Here is an 18,509-nt window from a genome sequence, read left to right as displayed (position 1 = left end):
TTTTTTTTTTTTTTAAGATTTTATTCATTTATTTGAGAGAGCATAAGCAGGGCCTAAGGGTTGGAGGGGTATAAAAGGGAAAGGGACAAACAACCTGGGGCTCTCAATCCCAAGACCCCAGGATCATAACCTGAGCTAAAGGCAGACACTTAACCAACTGAGCCACCCAGGTGTCTTAAATTATGGGTTTCCTTAATACAGAACTAACAAAAAAGGATTCCTTAGTCCTTTTTATTCTGATCAAAGCTTGGAGGAAAAAGGCAGAATTCTAAAACCTCTTCTTTCTTGTGAAGCTTCTATTATAAAATAGCAAGTAGGCCTTTTATTCCAAGGTCTACCTAAAGTGAAGTAAAGCTCATGCCATGATGCGGATGGGAAAAGTCAAAACAATGCACTTAACACCTGATGATGTGGATGCAGCAATTTTCATGATTAGAACGTAAGCCTCCTCAGAGGAGACAAAAAATACTAATGCATTAGTAAAAGGATATATAAGCAGCCATTACTGATTTATATTATGAAGAATCTCTTGTTGGTCCCTTCTCCCTAGCAATAGATGGGAGTATCAGCTACATTACTCTGAAGTATAAAGGAATTTCTTGGGTCACTGGGTGGCTCAATTGTTAAGCATCTGCCTTCACCTAGGTCATGATCTTAGAGTCCTGGGATCGGGGCTGCCTTGGACTCCCTGCTCAATGAAAGGGGGAGGTGTCTGCTTCTCCCTTTCCCTCTGCCCCCAACCTGTACATGCATGCTCACGCTCTCTCAAACAAAGGAATTTCTTAAATACAACCTTATAGCTTCAGTGAAAGACCAAGAAAGTTTCCTTGGTGACTCTTTGAATATCTTGCACACATTCCCAGCACAGTAAAGGAATATAACCTTTTCTTCTTCCCTCCTTACAACCAACACATATTTTGCTGGTTGTTACTGAAGCTATCTGGCTCTGTGAGATTTCAGAATGGGGAGTGGTGGAGGTTAACAAAATGTGAAACAAAAACCACTCCAGTCTTATATAAGTTTTATGTTCTTTCTGCTAGGCCATAACTTCCTATTTCTGATAGATGAGTAGAAAGACTATTGCCCAGGTCATTATGAAAAATCTATACTTATTTATCATGATATTTAAGATCCGAAGATCTATGGTGACAGAAAGAGCTACTCTGTCCAAAATATTAAATTTACCATATTACTATTATTCCTCAATATCTCCATCTAAACAGAGAGAAAACTATGTCAAAATATTAAAGAGCAATCATTCCCAAAAGCCCTTCTCATTAATCAGCTAGAAACATTTTCCTTCTATATTACAAACAAGTCTACATATCTATCAAGTGCCTTCTAACTTAAATAGTAGCCTCCAAACAGAAATAAAGTTTAGATCTTTGGGGATCCCTGGGTGGCTTAGCAGTTTAGTGCCTGCCTTTAGCCCAGGGCATGATCCCGGATTCCCAGGTTCGACTCTCACATCGGGCTCCTTGCATGGAGCCTGCTTCTCCCTCTGCCTGTGTCTCTGCCTCTCTCTTTCTGTGTGTCTGTCATGAATAAATAAAATCTTAAAAAAAAAAAAAAAAGTTTAGATCTTTGGGGAAGAGAAGCTACAGCAACTAATTCTTCTTTGTACCTGCTTTATTGCTCTGGTCAAACAAGTCTTCCTGAGTTGACAAAACCTCAGGTTCTGGTGACTTCTGAATCTTCAGTCCACCTTGCAAAAGCTCTTGAGCAGTTATTCGTTCGTTTGTTTCCATAGCAGCAAGAGATACTTTGGGACTAGAAGGCATATCCTCTGACCTAAGGAAATTCAAATCACCAGGAGAAAGAGTTGCTAGTTCAAATACTCTCACCTCTGAATTAAAAAGCTTTTCCTGTTTTATGTTTTCCCTTTAATAATCTCAAAACTTCCGGTGGCTCTAGTTTATGTAACTATATCCTAAAAGTGAAATAAGCTACTTTTTATGATACAAAGCCTCAGCCCATTTCAATCTATCTCTCACACAGTAATATTTCTTTTCAACTTTGCTCACTGCTATGCAGCATTCTATCCAAGATTTCTGATAGGCGATTTAAGGATTTTTGTTAAGAATTTCTCCATTACCTAGGTAAACATGAAAGATTGTGACCCAGACCAGAACAATGTCAGTCCTAATGAGGACCTTCCACAAAAAGAGCTTGGGTGTGAATTATCCTCTGCACTATTGCCACACCCATTATCTATTCCTAGCCCTGTCCATTTGATCTGCTCAACCTAAGCCCGAAACCAAGAATCCTTCATAACCAACATTACTCATATATTGAAGACTCATTGCTGGCCCCTTTCCAGAGACTTGGGAAATAGATTCACCTACTAAAATGATAGCAAAACTAGCTACAGGGCAACTTCCTAAAGAAAAGCCTTAAAAAGTCAGCCCAAGTTAGACTGAGTGTTTTGCATCAGAAAGACAACTTCCCCTGATATTCAATTTTGTTCAGCACCCCATTCCCACTGTCTCCACTGAAGGAAGCTAGAAAACAATACTGAATGTTTATTCATCACCTTCCCCAAATTGGAAGCATCCCCGTTTTCCCCTGCCAAATCCAAACTTGAGCTGTTGACCAGAGGCAATGCAGTTTGGGACACAACAATCACCACAGGTAGAGACTAGAGATATGCCTAATTTCTACCAAGGTGCCTAATTCCTACCAAGTTAAGACCTAGAGGACTTGGGAAAGAATACATCTCTAAAAGCTACACATTTCAGCAAGATACCTGAGGGCCAAAGTAATTTGGGTACTCCTTACTTAAATATAGGAACAGATTTTCAAATATATTATTGACTCCTCATAACACTAGAGAGGGTATGAAGTCCTCCCATAGAAAGACCGTGCCTCTGTAGACAAAGATCAAAGAGGAGTGACAAGCCAAGATTAAGGAATCATGCTTATAGGGGCACCTGGCTGGCTCAGTTGGTGGAGCATGCAACTCCTGATCTTAGGGTTCGTGTTCGAGCCCCATGTGTTAGATGCAGAAATTACTTGAAAATAAAAATCTTAAAAAAAAAAAGGGAGGGGAGAAGGTGGGCAGCGTAGCGCAGCGGTTTAGTGCCGCCTGCAGCCCAGGGTGTGATCCTGGAGACCCCGGATTGAGTCCCATGTCAGGCTCCCTGCATGGAGACTGCTTCTCCCTCTGCCTGTGTCTCTGCCTCTCTGTCTCTCATGAATGAATAAATAAAATCTTAAAAAAAAAAAAAGGAGTCATGCTTTAGTTACTGAAGCAATAAAATGGCCTTGTAATATGCCTGAAGATGAGATGAAGACACAGTAAAAATTCATAAACAATCAATGTTTCCACTGGACCAGAAATATGCACATTATAAGGGGTGGAAAATCAACAATTTCTAAAAATGTTTCCACCTAGCCAAGTAAAACAAGTATGATCTTAAAGCAAAAACTCAATAATACTTTCTAGAAAGAGTAGTTTACCTTGCAGATGGTGGGTTTTGCTCTTCTAACCCAGGTACATCCTTACTGGTCTTTGTTTCCACAGGGACATCCCTGCTAGGCTGTTCTGCCATGGAAATATCTTCATTGGACTGTTCTTCATGTTTAATTCCTTGAAATTTTAAAAGACAGGAGAAGACATTTAATTTTTCAAAGTACTAGAAGTAGTCCCAAATACGTTTTTAAAGGCAAAGATTTTAATAAAAAGTCCAATTTGAAAATATATACAGGCATCATTCCAAAAAAGGAAAATAACCAGTAACCCCCCAAAAATAAATAAATAAATAACCAGTAACCCACTTACAAAAACTCTCATTAATCTTCAAGCCATCAACTAACAAGTATTTGCCAGATAACTCTGCAACCTTACTATATTAACTTAGACTATATTAACTTAGCTATAAAATCTATAAAGGAAAAGATAACCAACTCTAGCTGGGTAGGAAAATGTTTATAAATAATTCCTAATGCGAAAAAATATGTTTCATACCAATATTAGCATCCATATTAGACAGCCTAGTATAACTAGAGTTGGTGGTTACTGACAGTAGAGGCTCTTTATCTACTTCATATGGCAAAGTATGTTCTTCAACATCCTGGCTCTGGGACAGTTCCAGAACTCCAAAGCCCAACTGTGATGAGGCAGGATCTAGAAACAAAACCCCAAGAAATTAGGTAGCATGTCACAATATTATGCACCATATAAGGTGTCCCTTAGCACATAAAAGGGTCATTTTAAGTCATCCACACCAAATCCCTGACTCAAAGTTTTTCAAAATAAAATTAAAAATAAAGGCACTAAAAGTAAGGGTGCCTGAGTGGCTCAGTTAATCAACCACCTCTTGATTTCAACTCAGGTCATGATCTCAGAGTCATGAGGATCAAGTCCCACAATATTGGGCTCCTCGCTCAGCTGAGAGTCAGCTTGAAATCCTCTCCTTCTCCCTCTGCCCCTTCCCTGGCTTCTGCATTCACTCACATTCTCTCTCAAAAATAAATACATCTTTTTTAAAAACACAAAACAATAAGAATAAAGGCACTGAAAGAGGGAAAATATGTAATGAAGCAAAAAATTACATATTATAAAACCTTATGAGTACCTTATAGGTAGACTATGTCTACTTTCTGAAGATAAACATAAACTATAACCACCTACACAGCAATTCTGATTGTGCTTCCACACAGGAAGCATACATCCCCAAAATATTTGAAAAACAAATGTAACAAGAATCAATATGCAGAAAGGGGGCTATCCAATAAGCATCAAATTCCTGAACATCAAATTTGGTGGAGTATCTTAGACAACTGTAAATTTCTTAATGACTCTTCTCAATTTAATGATGAGAAATCTGTAACTTGATAAAGAGAAATTTAGATATCTACATGCTTATGTGAAAGGGACTTAGAACAATTTACTATCCAGAAAAAGGCATAAAGCTACCTTCAGCACCAAGTGAGTGTGTGGTAATATCATCTCTAGTATCTTCTTCCTTTTCCTCCTCCTTCTCTTCCACTTCTTCTTCCTTCTCTTCACCCGCAGGAGGAGCAGATTCCACTGACATTCCCAAAACACTAAACAGCAGAAAGAAACGATCATGTATTCCCAGATAGGCTGGGACACTTTGCTCAAAGCACTCTTCAAAATTTACTGTGACACCCCACATACCAATATCTTAAACCAATGTGAAAAGAGTAAAAAGCCTGGTCCCCATTAGTGCTTCTTTCTACAAAAAGCACTTGAAAGGATAACAACCAAAACACATTGCTCAGAATTAAGTAAGAAATACTTAAGAGAAGGACAAACATACTTGGAATTTTACCTTTCTCTGAAAAAACTTAAGCAGGGAGAAAAAAAATCTTATCCTCAAGAGAATTACTGACAAGTGACATAAGATAGACGTTAGATGTTATAGTGAAGGGACTCAAAAATACATCAACTGAATCAGACACAGTTCACAAAAATATTTTAGTGAAAAACCTCAGAATACATATATAAAATCTGAGTGTCTGAATAAAATTCAGGTCTGTATATTTAAAGGAAGTTAATGGTCAAAAAACATTATGAACAAAAGTAAAAGACAACGATTAGGAAAAAATACTGCAACAAATGTAAAAGAATAATCTTCAAAAAATATAAGGAATTCATATGAAGAACCCCAAAACATAAATGAACAGACAACTCATAAAGAAGAAATTCAAGTATCTTTAAACATGTAGAAAAACATATAAACCAATTGTTGCTCATCAAATTAGAAAAAAATAAATAGTATACTACTATTTGGTGCTGCCCAAACATGAGATAAGCATTATCATATAATGTTTATGACACTAAATTACTTAGTTTCTTATAAACTAACAGAACCTTTCTGGAGAACAATTTGGAAAGATGTTTCTAAAAAAAAAGCTCTAAAAAGTGTTTGTAACCCAATAATTTCAATAACATCAAGAAATAATTTGAAATTTAGAAAGATCCTTGTACAAGCTTATTTCTCAAAGTTTACTGTGATTAAAAAATACCTCTAAGTCCAGTAAAGGAAAATAATTAAATAATTTCCTGATCCATAAAACTGTTGTATATTCTGCAACTATTAAAAATGTTTGAATTTAAAAAAAAAAAAAAAGGGATCCCTGGGTGGCGCAGCGGTTTGGCACCTGCCTTTGGCCCAGGGCGCGATCCTGGAGACCCCGGATCGAATCCCACATCAGGCTCCCGGTACATGGGGCCTGCTTCTTCCTCCGCCTGTGTCTCTGCCTCTCTCTCTCTCTCTCTCTCTGTGACTATCATAAATAAGTAAAAATTTAAAAAAAAAAATGTTTGAAAAAAAATATTTGAAAAAAAACAAATACAAAGTGTAAAGACCTGGATTGGATCCTGGAAAACTAAACAGATCAGTAAATTAATTTATTTGAAACAATGTTTATTATAAAATATATTTTGACATCCGATACAAGTGTGAAAATCTGAATAGAACTACATTACTAGGTATTACGGAATTAATATTTCCTTAGGTGTGATAAGGGTATTATGATTATATAAAATAATGTATTATTCTTAGGGAATAAATGCTGAAGTATTAAAGGGTAACTATGATGTCTGCAACTTAGTTTCAAACAATCCAGTCCTCTAAAACGTGTATTTTATGTATGTTTATGTGTGAGTGTGTGTGTATACGCACATACAGAGAACAAATATGTACTATCCTTTTATCTTTCCTGTGGGTTTAAATTTTTAAATGAGAAACTTCAGGAAAATGTTATTAAGAGTTTTAACTGCCATGGGAAAAATTCCATGTTGTTAAGCAGAAAAGGTCAAACACAAACTTTTAATTTACACAAGTCAACCATCAAGTGCACACACACACAAGAGGGGAAATATGCCAAAATGTTTATAGCAATTAGCCTCTAGGTGGCAGAATTATAGGCAACATTTTTCGCTTCCTTGAAACTTTCTATACATTTAATGTTTCGTATAAAGACTACTGAGCATAACTATAATGACCATTAAAAGGTGTATACATAAATATGCAAAGTTGGGGACTATGATCCAAGGAAAAGGGACTAAGATTTTCACAAAAATAAAATAGAATATTACCTATATAACTGGGAAGACTAGTTACATAACCTTGGGAACTACAGGGAAAGTCCAAGAACAAACATGACAAAATGTAGAAGAGCAATGAAAGACAACACAAACCACATACTTTGGCTCTTCCTCAGTCTCTTTTCTTGGTTTTGCTTCATGTCCTTCCCTGACCTCTAAATGTTGGTAGGCACGGTGAGTCCTTGGAACTTCACCTTTACTCACCTCCTTAATGACCTTATCCAGACTCAGCTTTAAATATCATCCACATATACTAGTGACTCTGCAATTTAAATTTCCAGAGTAGTTAGACCTTCCCCCTGAGCTTCATCCAGACTTGTACATCAATTGTCTCCAACTGTTCATTGAAAAGTCAGCTCAACTTCAGTATGTCTAAACCTGACCTTCTCCTGCAGTCTTATGCATCTCTTCTAGCAGTGACTCCGTTCTTCTAGTATTGTTAACTCCCTTTCTCTCATACTCCACAACCAATCAAAAAACCCAGATTCTCAACACTCCTCATCACTTCTACTCTAGTCTAGCCACTGGCTAACATTGCCTAAATTATTTCAGGGGTCACCTGGGTAGCAGAGTTGGTCAAGCATCCAATTCCTGGTTTCAGCTCAGGTTGTGATCAAGGGTCATGAGGTCCAAAGCTCAGCACGGAGGCTGCTTGGGATTCTCGCTCTCCCTCTGCCCTCCTACTTGTATATACACACACGTGCTCTCTTTCACTCTCTAAAATAAATAAATACGTTCAGTAGTCTTCTAGCTGGTCTTCTTGCCTCTACCCTCGCACCTCCTTCAGTCTATTCTCCTTTTTAATTTAAATGCCTTCTTTTTTTCCCCAGCTTTAACAAGGCATAATCCACAAGTAAAAATTGTACACTCTTCAGTCTATTCTTAATCCAGCAGCTAGAGTGATCCTGTCAAAATCTAAGTCAGATTATGTCATTCCTCTGTTCAAACCCCTAAAATGCCTTCCTATCTCACTAAAAGAAACAGCTGAATTCCTCACACTGACCTGTAAGGCCTCATATATTCTGGTCCCACCTTTACTTCTCTGACTTCCCACTTCTCTCCATCATTCTATTCCAGCCATGCTGACCTCCTTGTCATTTCTCAAATATTCCAGGCACACTCATACCTCAGGGCCTTTGCACTTGCTGTTCTCAATGCATGGACTGCACTTATCCCAGATAACTAGAGACATCACTTAAGAACTTTTAATCAAACATCACATCAGTGAGGCATTCCCTAAGTCACCCTATCTAAACTTGCAACTCCTTTGACATTTTCTATCCCTTTCTCTGCTATTCTCTGCTATATTTTTCTCTTCAGCCCTTAGTGTCTAACATACTATTTACTTATTTACCATGTATTACTATATCCCATATGAGAATGTAAGCTACATTAAGGTCTATGATTTTTATTTTTTCTGATTCTTTGCAACTCCAAAATTCAACACTGCTTGAAATATAGGAAATACCCAATACATATCTGTAGAATGATTAGATGAATCTGAAGAGGCCTGAAATAAATCAGATTAAAGACAAAAAAAATAGTACTGATGTTAAACTTTTTTCCACTGTCTGAAGCTGATGAAAACAAAGGTTTAAATTCATTATTTAGAAATACACAGGGCACCTAGGTTGCTCAGTAGGTTAAGCAACTATCCACCTTCAGCTCAGCTCATGATCTCAGGGTTCTGGGATCAAGCCCCACATCAGGCTCCCTGCTCAGAGGGGAGTCTGCCTCTCCCTCTCCCTCTGCCCCTCTCTCCACTCATGCTCTCTGTGTCTCTCAAACAAATAAAATCTTAAAATAAATACATTATTTAGAAATACAAAAATAGCCATTAAAAGAGCTAAACTACTTACTATCAAAAATTGGGAGTGTTTTGAGTCAATCCGCATCTTTCATTATATAATTCAACTGTCTTAATTTGATAAAACAAGAAATGGCAGTATAATGGTGTTAGGTTTACAATAGCATTGAGTGCTAGGAAGATAACCTCTCAAAGAAGTTAAAACACACTTAAAGGGTTGCCTCTGTGAAAAGGGACCACGGGTGGATAAGGACCCTGCTTTTCATTATAAGCTCATTTTTATTTAAGTAGGCTCCATACCCAACATGGAGCCCAACGTGGGGCTTGAACCCATAACCCTAAGACTGAGACCTGAGCTGAAATCAAGGTAGGACACTTAACTGACTGAGCCAGCCAGGCACCTCTATCAGCTATTTTTTAAATAAACTATGTATTTATATTGCTCTGTTAAAAGTATTTGACAGACCTCATCAGAATTAAAAACCTGCTCTGTGAAAAGCCCTCTGAAGAGGATGAAAAGACAAACTACAGAGTGAGAGAAAATACTTGCAAACCACATATCCTATGAAGGGCTAATAACTAGAATATATAAAGTACTTTCAAAACACAATTTTTAAACATTCAATTAGAAAATGGACAGAAGACATTAACAGACATTTCCTTTAAAAGGATGTACAGGTGGCAAATAAGCACATGAAAAGATGTTCAACATTACTTGCCACTAGGGAAATGCAAATTAAAACAATGAGATACATCACTACACTCTTATCAGAATGGCCATAATAAAATAGTGACACCACCAAATGCTGGTGAGAAGGGATAGACAGGAAAAAAAAAAAAAAGAGAAGGGATAGACTGTACCTCTTACACTGCTAGTGAAACTATAAAATGATACAGCAACTCTAGAAAATAGTTTGGCAGTTTCTTAAAAAAAAATAAATATGCAACTGCCCACCTGGCCATTTATTCCAGAGATATGAAGACTTATATTCACACAAAAACTAGCACGCAAATGTTCAGAGCAACTTTATTTGTTGTTTTAAGATTTTATTTATTATTTGAGAGAGAGAGAGAGAGAGAGCGCACACAAAAGCAGGGAATGGGGCAGAGGGAAAGGGAGAGAATCCCAAGCAGACTCTGAGCTGAGCACAGAGCCCGATGTGGGGCTTAATCTCACAACCCTGAAATCATTATCTGAGCTAAAACCAAGAGTCAGACATCTAACTGACTGAGCCACCCAGGTGCCCTGGGAGCAATTTTATTTTTAACAGCCAAAAACCAGATCAACCTAGACTTCCTACAATAGGTAAATGGTTAAACTGTGGTATATCCATACCATGGAACATTACTCAACAATAAAAAGGAATGAACTACCCATACATGCAACAATTTGGATGGATCTCCCAGGAATACACTAAAAAAAGTCTATCCCATGGGTTACATAACGTATGATCCCATTTATATAACATTTTGAAATGACAAAATATCACAAAGGACAGTCTTAATTAGTGATCACCAGAGGTTCAGTAAGAGAAGAGGTGGGTATGGCAATAAAAGGACAGCACTAGGGATCCTTGTGGTGCTGGAATCGTTCAGTATGTTGATTTATAGTGGTAGATACACAGGTAACTAGACTTTATAAAAATTCACACACACAAATACAAGTAAAAGTAGGGAAATCTGAATACATTCAGTGGATTTTATCAATGTTAATATCCTGATTATGATTTTATACTGCTTTGCAAAACATTACCATTTGGGAAACTGGGCAAAGTTTACAAAGGATCTCTAAGTATTATTTCTTACAACTGCATGTAAATCTATAATCGTCTCATTTTCAAAATGGGCCAGCCAGCAAGGGGCGCCTGGCTGGCTCAGTTGGTGAAGCATGCAACTCTGATTCTGAGGTTGTGAGTTCAAGCCCCATGCTAGGTGTAGAGATTACTTAAAATCTTTAAAAAAATAAAATAAAAGTTTTACAAGGTAATAAAACAATCTATAGTTCTTTAGTATATTTTAGGATGCTCCATGGTTAGGATCATTGGCTTAATTAGACACTAGATATGAAAGGAAGATTTTTTTGGAATTTTATGTAGAAAAGTTCACAAGCAGCTTTTTCCAAAATACTTGCATTTATGAATAAAGACAACATTAAAAAAATCAATACACATGTGTTCTGAAGAGCTTTCAATCTCCAAATCCTTTCTAGATTCATGGCCTTTGCACTTGCAATTCCCTCTGTCTGGAAAATTCCTCCTCTCACATGCCACACACTTCTCCCCAGCCCCTCAACTATGCCTAACAAATTCATATTTATAGTTGAGATCACATTCCTTAGAGAAGCTTACCCCCCTCCCCCCCCCAAAAAAGAGAAGCTTACCCCATCACACAGATTAGGTTATATATTATATTTTTCCTCCTTCTTTGCAATGATCACAATTATAACTGCATAGCCATTTATGTAATGATTTAACATCTGTCTCTCTATTAAATTATAAACTCCATAATGGCAAAGCCCCTTTAAAACACCTGCCACGGTGCCTGCACATTTACTGAATGTAAACATTCAAGTTTTGTTTTATTTTTTTAGAGAAAGGACAACACATTGATATACAAAGAGAAAAGAAGTTAGCATGGGACTTCTCTAACAGCATTGCTTCTTTTACAATAAGGGATCTGCATAGTCCCTGTCCTCACTGGTTCAAACCAAGAGGCCACAAAAATGTAAGTAAGGCATGTGTTCCTAAAGAAGTACCATAAACTTAAATGCCTACAGAAAGCAAAACAAGGTAACACAAAGGAGTGAGGTCAGTTAAGAAAAGCAAGAGCACTATAATAAATGATGAATACTTGGCTTCAATGTCCATGTACAATAGCAAATTATGGGGACCAAAACTGACCATAGCACTCATGGTCCCCTAAGCAGAGGATAGCTGCTCTATTCACAGCTCCAGGCAATTGTTACCAGTAATACAACTGTTGTATTACCTCTGGACTAGTAATGCCAGAAACTGAAAATCCAAGTTTTACATAAAATTTCCCCATTTTAAAATTCTATCAATTAATTTAAATATATTTTACAACCATGTATGGGCCAAACAGAACCCATTTGCAGACCAAAATTGTTTTGAAGTATCCAACTGATGATTTGGGAGAAAAAAATTATGTGCAGAGTACTAAAAAAAAAAAAGTTTATTTTTTAGATAAAACCATACTCTTTCAATACCTCAACCTAACATTCTCCTCTCTGCTCCCTTTTCTACTATGCCACCACAAGGTCCCTAAAGTTATCTAAGTTCTCTTTTGATCTTAGCAGATTTTAGGCAGAAGACTAAGCAGCAGTGAACACTAAAAAAGAAAGAAAAGGCACTTGAGTCAGGAGCACTCAAAGCTCAGCTGTCACTTACAAGCAATGTATGCTACAGCAAGTAATTTAACTTCTTCACCCATCAGTTTTCTCCCTCTATGTAATGGACATAATGTCTTCACTGTACAGCTGCTTTAAGGATGAAATTAAACAAGACTATATCAAACATCCAATCCAGTACCTAACTGAGGATACACTCAATAAATGGGCAAGGTAAAACTATACATAAGACAAAGTAAAAATCACATACTCTATAGGGTATGAGTTAAACATTCTGGGTCTAAAACTGGTAAGGTAATTTAGCTGGTAGAACTAAATGTTCTACCATGGTCATGTTTCATGGAAAACATGCCTAACATTTTTGATAGTATATATCTAAATATCTTCTGATGATTTTTTTTTCCTACTACTAAGTCCTATCTATGCTAAGAATGAAGAACACTTATTTTGTTTTATATGCACAAGAGAGATCACAATTTGAATAATACAGGTGTAAAAAATGTTTATTACCTTCACTAAAGAGATTCTAGCTATCAGTACTAACATACTAGTTAATACAATCCTCAAATCCCACTTTCTAATTCACAAAAATAAGATTAATCCCTTTATCCTTGGGATGAGGTGATAGGCACAAATAAAAGAATCGATCCATTAATAAATTTAAATAAATTCCTGCCAACACTAGTATACCTGCTTGTCCTGTTTGGCTGAGGTATCTGTTCAATGACCTGACTGATGGAACTACATGCATCCAAATGGGAAGAATCTACAGGTTCTGGGGAGGGAAAACAAAATAAGAATATTAGTATAAAAGGCATTTACCACCAAACGTCAATACAAGTTGAGAAATGTAGACAATATCAATCTAATCAGCTACATTTAAAAAACCAACTTTTTGAGTGCCTGCTATGCACCAGATACTGTGCTAAACCTCACTTATGTACCTTCCCCACAACTACATGTTTAGATCCACCCAGCTCCAACAAGAGCACTCTTGCAAAGGGGACTAATAGTTTTAAACACCTCACCTGCAGCTTTGTTTTCTTTCAGATGCTCATTGAACCCACTATTACTATCTCCTTGTTCTTCTCCAGCTGTTTGTTCAGGATTGGACACAACATCCTAGAAAATAGTACATAAATAACATCCCCTACTAAATATGAAGTAATCCAAAATGAGGCATACTTTTTGTCAATCTATTGATTTCATTTTTCCAAACAATTTTATCCAAAAGATAGTGATCTCCTAAGTACTTATGTTGGCTGACTGGTCTTGATTAGATAAAAAATAACTGTTCTCAATCATTTCCAAACAAGGTATCACTCACCAACACAGGGTTCTCTTTGTGTGTCTGTAGATTAGGAAGGTGCCGGGATAGCATACTTAAGTGAGAACCAGAATCATCTTCTAGAACCTGGCTTTCAGGCTGAGAATCTTCAATTATCAGGCAAGGAGTGTCTTGCTGAGAGAAATCTGAATCCAACTGACTTCCAGTAGGGTCCATCTGCTCCCCTGGAACGGAATAACAAAAGATCAGTTCCGTGTAACCTACTAGCCTTCCTCACGCAGTTTGAGCTTCAAAAATGGGGCGGAAGTGCAAAAGCTAAGAAAGGGGACAAGTCTAGGACTCCAATTAGATTATATTTATAATCGCTGCAAGCACTTTCCTATCATACCTCCCAAGGCCTGGTTTGCTCGTTATTTACTATCAGCCTGCCAATTCTTCTCCCTCTTCTTTTCCATCACCTTCCCCGTAGACACCCTTTCCTCTCTTCCCTAACCTCTTCTCTCCCCGCCTCTTTTTCCATCCCCCACAACTCTCCTTACGTCCTTCTGGCGCCTCTATGGCCCCCTAAAAGGCTGCTTGGTAACCTCGGTTCGCTAGAACACCCTCAGCCCTTCACGTTTCCTCAAGACCACCCAGCCTTCCCAGTTACTGCTTCCCCACCCCCTCCTCAGGGCCCTCCAACCCTTTCCCCGTCACCGCCGCCATGCTTGCCACCCCGCCCCCTCCGGTCAGCCATCCCTTCAGACCCGAAAGCCAAGCCTTCAGAGCTCACTGCACCCCCACTTCTCTACAAACAGTACCAGGCATCCCGGCGGGAGATCACTCGCGCTGGAGCTAGAGGTCCCTGCACGCTCCCCAGCTCCCTCCAGCTCGATCCCCAGGTCGCCGCTGTAGCCACCGCCGCCGCCGGCCGCGAACTCCCCCTTTTCCCGCACGTCACTCAGTATCTGCTTGCCCATTCGCTGCTGCTGTCCGCCACTCAAGAAGCCCTGTGGGTGATTGGTGGCTTAGACAGAGTGCCCCGCCCCACGTAAGAAAAAGGAACACCGCGGCGTGTTTCCATGGCAGCATGGACGTTACAGGCCCTCCCCCTAGTACAGCCAGAGAATGACAGTATCCTTGAACCGAAGGGACCTTGAGAGGGCGTGAAATATATTCCTCTGCCTCCGGGACAATTGTTTGTGTCTCTACTCAGACATAAAAGACCTGTTTTCTATCGTTCGTTCACCTCGAGGCCCCTTCTCTCATCCTCTTCCTTAGAAAAGGAGAGTGTTCACCGGCTTTCTAATAAAAGGGCAAAGAAGAAGATCCAGGATGGCTGGTACTTCAGAGCTGTTGAAACTGAAGAGAGGAAGGACGCTTTGGGTTTTACCTGTGTCCATCAGGATTCCTTTCTGTTGGGCCTCTAATTGAATTCAAGGGCTTCACATTACGTCTCTGCCAGTTTGGGTTTTGTTTTGTTTTTGTTTGTTTTTTCTTTCTTTCTTTCTTTACATTGTCTGAAGTCCCCAGTAAAGCTTTTTTTTTTTTTTTTCTTCCCATCGGCCCTTTCCAGTCTGGAACATAATTCGAGCTTCACGTGTGCTTATCATTGTCCTATCTTTTATATGACACTGAAGCCCAAGGAGACTATAACCCCAGACCTTTTTTGTACTTCCCGTTGAGAGAATTGAGCACAGTGATTCCCAGACTTGGTGGTGAAGAGAACAGCTGCCACCCCTTTAACTAAATGACCTCAAAGATCCCTCCAAAACTTGAGAGTCTATTAACCTAATTATGGTGTCAGGGTCTTATAGAGGGTGTGGCAGCTGTGACTTGCATTAATGAACTAGGCACCAACTAGAAATATGTGTTTTAAGTGGTAGTTGGATGTGGAATGGAATTCTAGCCAGAGCAGCTGTCAATAGGGAAAGCACCTAATACACCGCCAAGCATAAACATAGTAGGCATTCAATAGGAGGTAGTTCTCTCTCCCTGCCTCAGGCTCAGAATGACTTAGGTACAGCCCAACCATGATTCTCCAATCCTGTAAATGCCCAATTTAGCACTTGATAAACGCTAAGAGGAAGTGGAGCTTCCTATAAACCATTCTCCCTGCCGTTATAAATTACAGTGATCACGTTTTTTAAACTAACAATCAAAGAATGTCATGTGAGTATATGTTACTTATGGAAACAAAAGGACAGAATCTTTGAAATGAAACTGTCCAGGGATGCCTGGGTGGCTCAGCAATTGAGCTTCTTGCCTTTGACTCAGGTCGTGGTTCCCCGGGGCCTGGTATCGAGTACCGCATCAGCAGAGCCTGCTTCTCCCTCTGCCTATGTCTCTGCCCCTCTCTGTGTCTCTCATGAATAAATAAATAAAACCTTAAAAAAATGTTCTGAACAATCTAGAGACTACTGTTGCTGTAACTAGAATATACTTAGGGTCCTTGGAATGTTTTACTAGTGGAACAAAGATGGAATAGAACACACAGAGACATATCCCTCTTCTTAATCTTCAAATCATTTATAATTGATCTTCTTTCCTCCATTCCTAATGCTGCAGAAGACCAGTGACCAAATAAATATAATTCTTAAAGGGCCAGGGCAGGTCAATATTAACAACACTAGGTAGACAAAGTGAATTCATCAGCTCCATTTGTTTTTTGTTTGTTTGTTTTTGTTTTTTTCATCAGCTCCATGTGTGAGAGCTCAAACAACCAGTTCCTATTGTGGCCAAATCTCGACCTCAAGTCCCATAAAAATACTCCAAAAGTCACTATATTTTTGCTCTTTTCTGTCCTGCTATTGCATTTCCCCTCCCCAAGGAAGATATACATAAATAGGCCCTCTTGATTATTTGAAAAGTAACTGTGTTTGTTAAAACTCACAAAATTGTGCAGTAAAAAGATAAACTGAACCTCAATAAACATGACTAAAAAGAAATCAATCAATAAATAAGCCGGGATCCCTGGGTGGTGCAGCGGTTTGGCACCTGCCTTTGGTCCAGGGCGCGATAAAATAAAATTAAATAAATAAATAAGCCTGAGCCATTCCCCTTACTAAATAAAACTGAAGAAAAACTTGAGAAGTGCCCAGGTGTGTCATTAAGTTCAGAACCCAACTCTTAAATTCGGCTCAGGTCTCAGATCTGAGTGTGGAGCCTGCTTAAGATTCTCTCTCTCCCTCTGCACCCTTGCCTCATGTAAGTGTGCATTCTCTCTCTCTCTCTCTCTCTCTGTCAAAAAAAAAAAAAAAACCTGTGAATTCCTTGGTAGCCAGTATAACAATTAAATTAATCATTAAATTATCCAGAAAGATTAGAAAATGCAGGCAGGTTGTTTACCCACTGAGACTGTGCCTGATTGTGGTTAGGTGAGCCAAAGACCTTTACTGACTCTGAGGCTGCAAAGGACCATCGGCTGAGCTACCTACCTGCAGGTGCATCTTTACCTAAGCCACCTCAGATAGAAATCTAATTTATCTCTGAAGACAAGAAAATCCCATCAGACTTTATGTTAACTCACTTTAAAGTTTAATAAACCTCATTGTCAGAAATTTTTCTTCTAATCATTTAACCTAAATCTTTTATTCTAGAGTTTAAATGGCTCTTAAAGCCATTTCCTTTCGTATTGTCTTTTTTTTTTTTTTTTTAATTTTTTTTTTTTATTATAGTCACAGAGAGAGAGAGAGAGAGGCAGAGACACAGGCAGAGGGAGAAGCAGGCTCCATGCACCGGGAGCCCGACATGGGATTCGATCCGGGGTCTCCGGGATCGCGCCCTGGGCCAAAGGCAGGCGCCAAACCGCTGCGCCACCCAGGGATCCCTCGTATTGTCTTTAATTGGTAATTTTAAAACCAGAAAATTTTTCAAAAGGCTGGAATCATCTCATCTAGTCCAATAATTCCATAATATATTTCAACCAATCAAACAATAAATATAAGTGCCATATATACTTAGTCTTTTTCTGAGGCCCCGTCACAAATTTCTCTAAGCAAAAGAACCCCACGGATGCCTGGGTGGCTCAGTGGTTGAGCACCTGCCTTTGGCTCTGGTCTGATCCCAGGGTCCTAAGATGGAGTCCCTGCATCAGGCTCCCAGCTCCCTCTACCAGTGTCTCTGCCTCTCTGTGTGTGTTTCTCATGAATAAATAAATAAAATTTTTAACAAAACAAAAGAACCCCAGATATTTTAATCCTATCTCACGGACACTGGTCACTAACCTTTAAATTTGCTTCATTGTTTTCAACTGGAAACTCAGTTTGGGTGTTTAGTGGCAAAGAACTTTACTGAGGATATGACAAGTACTGAATTTAATAAAAAACTATTACATATCCCTTTTAAACTGAAATATTAATGTTATTACATTTTTATATTAAACCTATAGTTGATTCTAGAATGCCTTTTGTTGCGCTTGGACCTATACAATCATGTCCAGTCATATACCAATGATATAATTAATAACACATACTACATTTTTACTATGCAGCAGATATTGTGCTCTGTTTTATATTCATTATTCCACTTAAAAGCCTCATAACTCTGAGGGTTACAAATGAGGACACTAAAGCTTAGGGAGATGAGATAATTTTCATAATGTCTTAAAGCTAGCAAAAGAAAGACTCAGAATTTGACCCTGGTCCCTAGTGTTCTAGGAATTCAAAACAATTAAAGTAATATGAAGAAAACAGAGGAAAAATTGAAAAGTTGTCAATTCCACATCCCTATGAAGAAGTTAAATCAAGAAAGAGGTGATGATATAATTAAAATGTGAAAGCAAATTGCTTAAGGTACTCAATAATTAATTGCCTATGATACTATATTGCCTATGACACTCCTAACATGAGGCTGATACACTTAGTACCTACAACTCCTACAGTGGAAGCAATCCCACTGGTCTATATCTTATCTCTATAGAACTGCCTCCTGTTCATTTTAAGTAAATTTTTTATTTATTTTTTTTAAATTTTTTTTTTAATTTTTATTT

The 18,509-nt window shown here is 38.4% G+C and overlaps 1 protein-coding gene across 2 annotated transcripts in view; it reads right to left on the bottom strand.

Moving 5' to 3' along the window:
* The window catches only part of TP53BP1 (tumor protein p53 binding protein 1), a 97,378-nt gene that overhangs the window by 56,836 nt on the left and 22,033 nt on the right, over positions 1 to 18,509 (bottom strand). For both annotated transcript variants that reach the window (XM_041744293.1, XM_041744294.1), the window contains exons 2-9: positions 14,341 to 14,529; positions 13,580 to 13,764; positions 13,281 to 13,374; positions 12,943 to 13,027; positions 4,919 to 5,049; positions 3,968 to 4,126; positions 3,460 to 3,589; positions 1,625 to 1,791 (exon numbers count right to left, since the gene is read on the bottom strand). In XM_041744293.1, the coding sequence (XP_041600227.1) occupies positions 1,625 to 1,791; positions 3,460 to 3,589; positions 3,968 to 4,126; positions 4,919 to 5,049; positions 12,943 to 13,027; positions 13,281 to 13,374; positions 13,580 to 13,764; positions 14,341 to 14,347 (958 nt within the window). In that variant the 5' untranslated portion in view covers positions 14,348 to 14,529. The remainder of the gene's footprint in view (positions 1 to 1,624; positions 1,792 to 3,459; positions 3,590 to 3,967; positions 4,127 to 4,918; positions 5,050 to 12,942; positions 13,028 to 13,280; positions 13,375 to 13,579; positions 13,765 to 14,340; positions 14,530 to 18,509) is intronic.

The sequence above is a fragment of the Vulpes lagopus genome, chromosome 2 (genome assembly GCF_018345385.1).
Source record: "Vulpes lagopus strain Blue_001 chromosome 2, ASM1834538v1, whole genome shotgun sequence".
NCBI classification, from domain to species: Eukaryota; Metazoa; Chordata; class Mammalia; order Carnivora; family Canidae; genus Vulpes; species Vulpes lagopus.
This window is presented reverse-complemented; position numbering and strand designations above follow the sequence as displayed.